At 34.5% G+C, this 9,850-nt stretch overlaps 1 protein-coding gene across 2 annotated transcripts in view; it reads left to right on the top strand.

The window, feature by feature from the left end:
- The first annotated feature begins 1,671 nt into the window (after positions 1–1,671).
- The window catches only part of CAHbeta (carbonic anhydrase beta), an 11,789-nt gene continuing 3,610 nt past the window's right edge, over positions 1,672–9,850 (top strand). The window contains exons 1-2 of one of the 2 annotated variants that reach the window (XM_017629968.1): positions 1,675–1,852; positions 2,277–2,450. In XM_017629968.1, the coding sequence (XP_017485457.1) occupies positions 2,358–2,450 (93 nt within the window). In that variant the 5' untranslated portion in view covers positions 1,675–1,852; positions 2,277–2,357. Of the gene's footprint in view, positions 2,451–9,850 lie in introns of both variants that reach the window. The other variant, XM_017629966.1, reaches the window with a different exon arrangement.

Raw genomic sequence — 9,850 nt, 5'->3', positions numbered from 1 at the left:
TGTCGCTTACGTTATTTTGGCGGTTAGGGCTCGATATTATTTTTTAAATGCCTCAAACTCTTGTAATTTCAATACCTAGTGGAAATTCGTCATTACTTCCAAAGACCCATACACATACATACATACATAACTGATACTGACGAACATAAGTTACGTCAACTGCGCGCTTGTAAGTACTAATCGACGCGAGCCTTTTTTTGAAACATTTTCAAATGATGTATATATAATCCAACTTGCATTAAGCTTTATAATGGCCAAATGTTTGAGCAATATTGTAACCAGTGTTGCCAGAAAAAAAATCATTTGGAGCTAAATCGGTCAAAAAAATAAGTAAAAATGGCTAGATAATATTAATAGTAGCTGAAATGAAGAGCTATTTTTTTTAAGTTTAGCGTTTATTGACGTAAAGTTGTTTTTGCATTTTCCGTATTTTTAATAGAAGCAACGAATTTTATAAATTTAAGTGCTGAAAAAACGTTTACAACCAAAATAAGGTTCATAGACAAATTTTTGTGTGTAGGGGGAAAAAAAGCTGTAAACATTTTGCAAAGCTATGCATGACAAGCAGTTATCAGTAGGGCTCGGAATCTCATGCACTAAAAAATCGAAAATATGCGCGTATAATATACACTCAAAATTAAAAAATATGCCCTATAAACGAGTAACATATGCAATTAAAACATTTTTCTAAATATTTTGTTGCCGGTACAAAAATAAATATCACATATATTTTAACCAGAAAAGACCGACAACAATTCATTTCAAAATGCAAGACTTATTTATGTATAAAATTATAGCCTTATTCATAAGAAATAAATTAGTTTAAAAAAGGGTTTATAAATTGAAAAAATGTATGAAAACGTCAATTTATAAAGCTTTTTAAGCCTACGTTATTTTTTATGAATAAGGCCATTAGTTTATAATCAAGCAGACAGTTGCAATCTTGTGTAAATAGAAATATTGACAGTTTAATAGTGGTTCAGATTAATGATGGTGAAATGCTATTAGCAAGTTACAGCAATTTGGGGGTTCTATGTCCCGGGACCCATATTAGGGTAATTTCGTATTGCTTAGAGATATAGGCCAGCTCTCGCCTACAGTCTTCCACTAGTTGAAATCTAGCAGAGGTACAGGGAAGAACCTTCATGACTGCATAACTATCCAAGAAGATATTCAGATAGATATTTGGGAAAACATTTTAGATATTTTTTTTCAGAAAATTTGGCACAAAATTTAATTGCTTGTAAATCAAAAAAAAAGCAAAGTATGCAAAAACCATATGCATTTATTGTCAAATATACTAAAATATGCGCGTTTAATAAGCAAAAACAGGTATTTTTTTTTTGCAAAATACGCAAAATATGCACTAACGATTAAATGCCATTTTAAAAGAAATTTTATGATTCGTAAAGATAACTTAACAATTTCCATTTGAAGATGGCCAATAAAAACATGCATTTGCAAGAGATTCCGAGCCCTAGTTATCAGCACTAGGTGCCACAGTACTATTGGAGAACAAAAACGCAACTGGTGACCAAAGCTATCGAAGCTTTCTCTCGCATCAGATGCTATTTACTCGGTTATAATTAAGCATACAAAGCGAGGAGAGTTTGCTCATATGAGACCGGCCAGTTTTAATAGACTGTTTTGTGAGTATTCGCACCAGTATGAGTGTGAAAATCTCGGAGGGCGCACCAGTTCGCCTCCAAAACCAAACTGAACGAACTGGTGCTTGTGTCTACAATGAGATAATAAAGAAACAAAATAAGCTATTATTACTCACACAGCAAAAAGGCAAGAACGAAGCTTTCAATGCAAAAGTTAATACACTCCAGGCATAACTATGGACAGAGTATGTAAATATGTACATTAATGAATTTGTATATATGTATGTACCTTAATGTGTATGGAATTAAAAATCAAAAGCGGTCTAGCGAGAAAACAAAACGATTCGCAAAAATAATGATTAGTAAAGCACAGAATTGAAAAAGACAACACTCCTAAAGCATTTTTATACTAGCGCTCTTTGGCGTAGATGAGCGCGTGGCGATGGTAGACAAATTTAAAGCGCGCGGCGTCCTATAATTCAGTCGGTGTTTGGAGAAGGTCGGTTCAGGTTCGGTTCAGTGCTTTGATTGTGGGTGAAGAGCGGGCATGTTTTTCTAATTGTTATCCACAAACTGCCAAATTTTAGCATCATAATTATTTTCAAATGCGCTTCTAAAAATTTTTTAAAAGAAGTAAATATAGAACAAATATTTATTTATTTATCGAAGTGCGGGTTGTGCAAAAACTGAAGGACATTTGCTGTCGAAAAAAGTAGCGGAGCTGTTCATAGTAGAGTAAATCACTCAAATATGGAGCGTATACTGCGTGGTATTATGCGTTATCGGAATACGACGCGCGAACAGATGGTGAAAGAATTCCAAAAAGTCCGTGATCATCCGGAGGTAAGTATCTACAAATGACCATTATTATGAGTAGATAAGCGCACGTGCATAAAAAGATAGCTACATATGTATAAAACATATTTATTTACGTACATACATACATACATACATATGTACGCATGCATACATAAATTGATAAAAACACGACCTTCGAAAATGAAATCGCCAATCTACAATAAATGTTTAAAAAGTGTGCTGTCAGTTGATGGAAAATTAAATTAGTACATTATTATGACTGAAAGTTATAAAAAAAAATTCCATAATGTTTGGCCATTAAAGTATAGCGAAATCAGAACAAGGAGTACATAATGTTGATGACATTAATCAATCGTGTTTGTGTTTGTATAAGTACATATGTACATATGTTCATAAGGTTTAATAGGGTGCCGCAGCATGAGTGATTTTGGAAAGTTTTTAAAGCATAGGCGCGGCAGATAAGCGGTTAAACAAATCAAATTTATTATTTATTTATATTAGGTATATGAAAAATTTAGAAACATTCAGGCCTAAACAAGACACACATACACATACGTACATACATACATATGTATTTAAACATGCGCTAAATTTTTTACATGTACATACATGTGTAAATAAATAAATACATACAGCCAGTCATTCTAACCTTTAAGTTCTCATCGGCTGCGCCGGTGGAGTGCAAAACTAAATATGTACGAGTATGTGCATACAAATGTGCATATCTACACATATACATACATATACAGTCGGTGTCAAATATTAGTGCACACCTTGTTCCAATATGATATTCACAATTATTTTCATGGCAAATTTTTTTCATTAATTACACTGGATCACAAATTTTTATTTGGTTTTTATTCTCCAGACGCCACTATCCAATTTCTATGTAGGCAGACTGCCAAAGGAATGGTGTGCAAACTTAAATCATTTCAAAACTAATTTGAATCAAAAAATTTTGAAGTGCAGAGTAATAGTTAGTTTTATTGTAAAACAGGGCCAGACACAAGACATCCGGGATCGAATCATATTCGAATCGGAATTTTCTTTACAGCTTTTGGTAGCGAATTCGCTTTTTCAGTTCTAAATGTATTAGAGAGAAAACATCTGTCAGTTTGTTTCATTCCATTCGAATCGTGTTTCATTCGATCACGGATGCCATGATTTGGGCCCACTTTTATGTACTACATATTTATATCTTTTTTGTTGAATATTTTATTGTTTTATAAAAAAAGTACAATTTATTCCAAGGCGAATTCATATAATAAGGTGACAGCAAAAGTTCAAAAACAAAAATTCCACTAACAAATTTTACCCATAATGACAATAAGAACTACAACAAATACATCATTTTGACATTAAAAATCCCCAAGGCGAAAATTCAGCTGCTTTGGTAACACCATCTTACCTGAATTAGCTTTCATTTATCCTAAATGAGTAAAAACTATATAATAATTTTTCTTTTAAAATAATCTACCAACTTCTACCAATTTTTGTATGCAAAATCTACCAATATTAATTTTTTCGAAGTCCGTGCACTGGTTGTATGAAATATGAGCAGAAAAGCGTGTTACTCAGGTGTACATGGTGTATGAGTAACATTATTTCCTGCTCATTTTTCATACAAAAACCGTTGCGCATTTTTATTTGACCATCTATTTTTATACATATACATAAGTGCTGTTTGCAGCTTTCAAGAAAAACGACAAATTCATATAAAATGACGCACAAGAAATGGAAACAAATTTTCTTCAATTAAAATTTCTTAAATCAGTTTGCAGTTCTCAAGAAAAATAAAAGCTAGAATATTTAGTTCTTCAAGAAAATTTACAGCAAAAGCAAAGTACTTTTTCAACTAACAGAAATAATGAAAAATATTTCTTGTGATTTTTCATGAGAACTGTCAAATCAGCCCTATAGAAGAAAATGCGCAAAACCTTCCATAAAAAAATTCTAAAAACAACCGTAATTTTTAGCGACTTGAAACCGAGGGCTTCGGAGCAAAGGCTTTATTTTCATCGCTTCGCTCCGAGCTCCGCTTTTTACTCCACTCCCACTCCCAATAAAAAACTTTTTTTTTTAAATTAGCTGACTTTGTTTTAATTTTCTTTTTGATTCAGAACATAGATATGTATGTATATACAGCTATTTATATGATCGTAATGTATATGTGTTGTCTTGTAAATAAAATGGCAGATATTTCTCCAGAAAGAAAAAGAAAAAAAAATGCGGATTTTCGTCCGTTTACCGATTCCATTTTCGGATACTTAACGATCCGTTTCTGCAGTAAATTGTGCGGCAGAAATGTATATATAGACAAGAACCGGATACGGTTTTGGCTGTTTTCCAGAATTTTTTATTTTTATTTTTCTTCAATACGCTTTCCTTCCGCACTTCACAGGTGCCTTTTCATGGTTAGAAAAAAAAGGAAGGAAGCGCCTGACGGTACTCGAATTCGATACTTTCTGAAAGCTAACAAATACTACCACGTCCAGCCTCTGCCGACTACGTATACATGCTCTTAAATGTTTAGCTTGAACAAATAAAATACATTCGAACGTTTTCCGGACATAAAAATTAATGAAAATTGTAGTTGTTTTCTGCTCGTTTCCAGGTATGAAAACCGCACTTTTTTGCACTGTTTTAGGATACGTAAATGAATGAAAATTGTAGTCGTTTTACGTTCGTTTGCGGATACAGAGAGTTGTACGAAAGGCACTGTCATCGCCGTTCAAATTTACTTGGCGATTATCCCTGACTGCTGGGCATTGCGCAATGAGCAGTATTGCCAAAGTAAAGATACAATGAAAATTTATTTAACACGGTTGTTTTCAGAGGGCAAGAATAAATAAAAAATTAAGTAAATCTTAATTTTCTTTTAGGAGCTAAGAAGGAAATGAATTATTTTAGCTCTTTGCTTCAGCTCCGTTCTAGCCAAAATCCCTTGCCGCTTACTCCTTTGCTCCGCTCCGCTCCGAAGCCCTGCTTGAAACTTGCACTTTGCTTCACTAAAATTGAACGGGCTACAAAACTGCATACCCGAAAATTTTCTAGAAATTCTAATAAAAAATTTGGAAATTGTATGAAAATTTCTTAAATTTTTGTGAAATTTATATGAAAGTTTGAAACTTTGATTTATATGGTTTATATTACAGAATGAACTATATTCTCATAAGTAATTGATGAAAAAAATTTTCTCATGAAAATAATTGTGAATATCATATTAGACAAGGTGTACACTAACATTTCACACCGACTGTATATCTTAATAATAGACATCTCTTTATAGTGGCACGCTCCGAGCGCGTTTTCTTTAGACTTCGTCATACTTGTTGTGGTTGTTATTACATTCTTGTAGACACATTATTTCTTTATTTATTTTTTCTTTTTAGTAAAAACGTGTGAGCTCAGGTGATCGGCATTATCGGCATGTTGTGCTGCTCTCACCAGACGCTATATATGAATAGGTTTGCATTGTTGTTGCTCTGTATTTTTCTCCTTAAATATCGAACTTATTCGAGAAGTGATATTCTACCAACAAAATCAGAAAAACCGGTAGCTCAGCGTGAAAAGTTGAAAGTCAATTTTTACAAATTTTAATTTGCTTTTATTTGAATATAAAAGGGGAAAGATAAAACAAGTACCTTAATAATTTTGGAATAAAAAAAAAATGTATAAAAATTTTATAGCTGTATCGATTACCAGTATCTCACTAGAACAAAAAATAGATATTCATATGTTTCGATTTTTTGAGTGAATGAGCGATATATAGGGTTGTCCTAGACCACTCGTGCACACCCTCTAAAATAGTTTTTTTTTTATTGAAAAATGCAAAAATATGATCTACAAAATCGGAGGATCTCTTTATTTTGGTGGTACAACCTACTTCCGGTTTCGACCGGAAGTGGCTTCAACTGACTGGAACTCCATTTTTTAAATTACACATGCATGTTTTTTTCTACTGGCCCGGATTATGGACTGGTAAAATGGACGAAAATGTTTTTATAGGAAAACCAAAAAAAAATAGGAATCAGCAAGTCGTTGCTATTCATAAGCTTCCGAAATGAATGTTGAAGTGGAAATATATAGAAACAATCTCGCCTCCTTGTGTATATTCTCATTTGTTTATACTATACTTAAATTAGAATGCTTTATTTTTTTTTTGTTCAGTAATTAGTGACAAAATGCGGAATATTTATTTATTATCAGTAATTCAAAGTTAAAATAATACATAATAAATTATACTTGTACATACAGTATTGGCCAATACAATAGCACCCCCATTTCAAAGTGATATTGCTTCCCACTCATGCTTATTTATTTATTTTTAGGAATGTTCAATTAAAATACAATTCATTCTATAACAAAACCCATATTAATTATTAAGTTTAAAACTTTTTAGAAAACTACAAAAAAGTTCAACAAATGTTCACAAAAACTTCAAACTTTTTCCCAGAAATGTTAGAATTTTTTTGAGTACACAGTTTTATAGCTTATTCATTTTTTTTTCGCCGAAGGTGTTGCGGGTTTGTTCCACATAAAAATAAATTGTGTTTATTCGTTATACGGAAGCAAATGCGAAAAAAAAAATTAAAAAAAATTAACGGTAATTTTTAACCCCTTGAAACTTGCACATTGTTAGACTAAATTGAATGGGCTATATATCTGCGTACTCAAAAAATTCAACACTTTTGAGAAAAAAGTTTGAAATTTAGGTGAAAATATGTTGAATATTTTTGTAGTAAAATTAATTTTTTTAATTATAGGACCTGCGCCAATCGATAGAAAACTACTCTGAGATAAAATCTCCACTTTTTCCTCCACTAGTTACCTGCGTAACACACTTTTGAGGAATTTCTGAGGAGCAACATTGCGAGCACTTATGCGCGGTTACCATTAGAATGTTGAATTAACTTCAAACAATTGGATTTGTGCTTATTATTTGAATAAAATTTTTTGCCAATAGAAGCAACAGCATTGACTTAATCGGTACATATAGAAATAGTTAAGAGAGCTGATAGAAAAATTAAACGCTGTAATATTTTTCAACTGTGAGCAATAAGTAAAATCAGTTTTTAGCAAACAACAGGGTTTTGTTGTATACAAAAAATATTGTGGCCAAATTGAATTCGGTAATTCAATTCATCCGATAGAAAAATATACAGTGACTATAATTTCTGCCTTCAAATTCGTGCCCTGTTCCATGTTTAAGAATGTATTCCGGAATGTTTGAACGCCTTCTTAGATCCTCATTTGTTTTGTTCAAAACCGTTAACGGTAAAAAATTTGAATCGAAAGGACCTAAAACTCTGAATGACCCGGAAATAGCCAAGATTTGAATTCGATAGAGAAATACTGGCTATTTTAAAAAACACGTTAACAAGAAAAGGCCTCGGAATAATACATAATTGAAAGAGGCAATCTTAAATGAGATAATAATAATAATAATACAAATATTTTGGCGCTTACACTTGTAGGCACTTGGGTTCATATAAAACGGCAACTCAAATTTATTTCAAACGAGAAAACGAATTACAAACGATGAATAATTATAACTGACTAAAATGAAAAAATGTGTATCGACCAACATGACATTGAATTTGAATTTTTAAAATTAGCACACTGAGCAACTATGTCTCGCTTGTGTACTTGTGTACAGTAGCCATAGTAGTCCCCCCGGAGTGACTCGAACTTATATGAGAAGTCATGATATTGCTACGTTGTCGTGTTTCGTAAATCCTTGAACTGGATGATCTATGCGTTGCTACTGGATGAACCAAATCCGGTAAGATTTCGACAAATGCCGGCTTAAGACGTTCAGTTGATAGCGTTGTCGAGCGACCTTCGACTTTGACCACAAAAACAGTGTCTGAAATTCGTTTCAAAATCTCAAAAGGTCCTCGATACGGCTGCTGCAATGGTTGTTTCACTTCGTCTACCCGAACAAAAACGTGTGTGCAAGTGCGCAATGATTGGTGATGGAAAGCCCTGGTTTTATTATGGTGAGCTGCCGGTTCTGATCGTATTTTGCGCATAAAATCCCGAAAATTATTTATGAACTGGAGTGGTTCTACTGTTTTACCTTGATCCAAAAAATAATCGCCTGGCAGATGCAGCGTTGTTCCATACAGCATCTCTGCCGCACTGGCATGGATGTCAGCCTTGTAACTTGTGCGAAGTCCCAGCATCACAACAGGTAGCGAATCCACCCAACTCGCTGAAGCATGACACATAAGCGCCGCCTTTAGCGACCTGTGCCAACGTTCGATCATACCATTAGATGCTGGGTGATAAGGAGTTGTCCTTACGCGCTTGCATCCAATCAGTTTTGTAAAGGCTTCGAAAATCTTAGATTCGAACTGTGTTCCCCTATCGCTGGTGATTGTAACGGGGGCTCCAAACCTGCTGATCCAAACTTCAAGAAGTGCTTTGATGACGGTTTCTGCATATATGTCTTTCAAGGGTATGGCTTCTGGCCATCGTGTGAAGCGGTCAATTACTGTCAAACAGTATCGATATCCGTTGCAGTATGGCATTACTACGATATCGATGTGTATATGTTTGAAGCGTTCGCTGGGTATATTAATATGCTGTGGTACATTTCTTTCGTGCCTTTGGATTTTACTTCTCTGACAGTGTAAGCAGTTACGAACCCATTTCGTTGTGTCGCGATTCATATGCGGCCACACATATCGTTGGTTGATAAGTTTTTGAGTCGCACGGGCGTTTGGATGCGATAAGTCATGTGCATTCTTGAAAATCGAAAATCGAAGCTTTTCGGGTATGTAAGGGCGGATTACGTTGGTAGAGACATCACAGTAGAGTTCGGTGTTTGAGCCTTCGATCTTCTGTTTACGAAACTGCAGCGATGTTGTGTGTGATTTGAGAAGTTGTTTGAGTTCGTCATCTATCTGCTCAGCTGCGATCCCTTCAGGCGAAAATAAGGTGGGCAAATTAATAGTGTCAATCCTGGACATCGCATCGGCAACGATATGATCTTTACCAGGTACGTGAATAATGTTAGTGGTGAACTGGCTGATATACTGAAGCTGGCGTTGCTGCCGTGGCGAGGCCTTGTCGGATCGTTGTGACAATGCAAAGGACAATGGTCTATGATCCGTATATATAATTAAATATCTACCTTCCACCAAGTGTTTGAAAAACTTTATTGCCTTAAAAATTTACAGCAACTCACGATCATACGTACTGTAATTGCGTTCGGTTTTGCTTAGCTTGCTTGTATAAAACCCCAGTGGCTGAGTTACACCAGATATTGTTTGATCAAGTGCAGCACCGATCGCGTTGTCGGAGGCGTCGCAACGAAGACTTAAGGAAGCATCGGGTGCAGGGTAGGCAAGCTGCACAGCATCGACCAGCGCCTGCTTGCACTGATTAAATGCATGTGTTGTCGAATCATCCCATAT

The sequence above is a fragment of the Rhagoletis zephyria genome, unplaced genomic scaffold (genome assembly GCF_001687245.7).
Source record: "Rhagoletis zephyria isolate East Lansing unplaced genomic scaffold, Rhagoletis_zephyria_1.1 Rzeph_scaffold_07244, whole genome shotgun sequence".
NCBI lineage: Eukaryota > Metazoa > Arthropoda > Insecta > Diptera > Tephritidae > Rhagoletis > Rhagoletis zephyria.
Note: the sequence above shows the minus strand (reverse complement) of the source record. Positions and strands in the feature narration are given on the sequence as shown.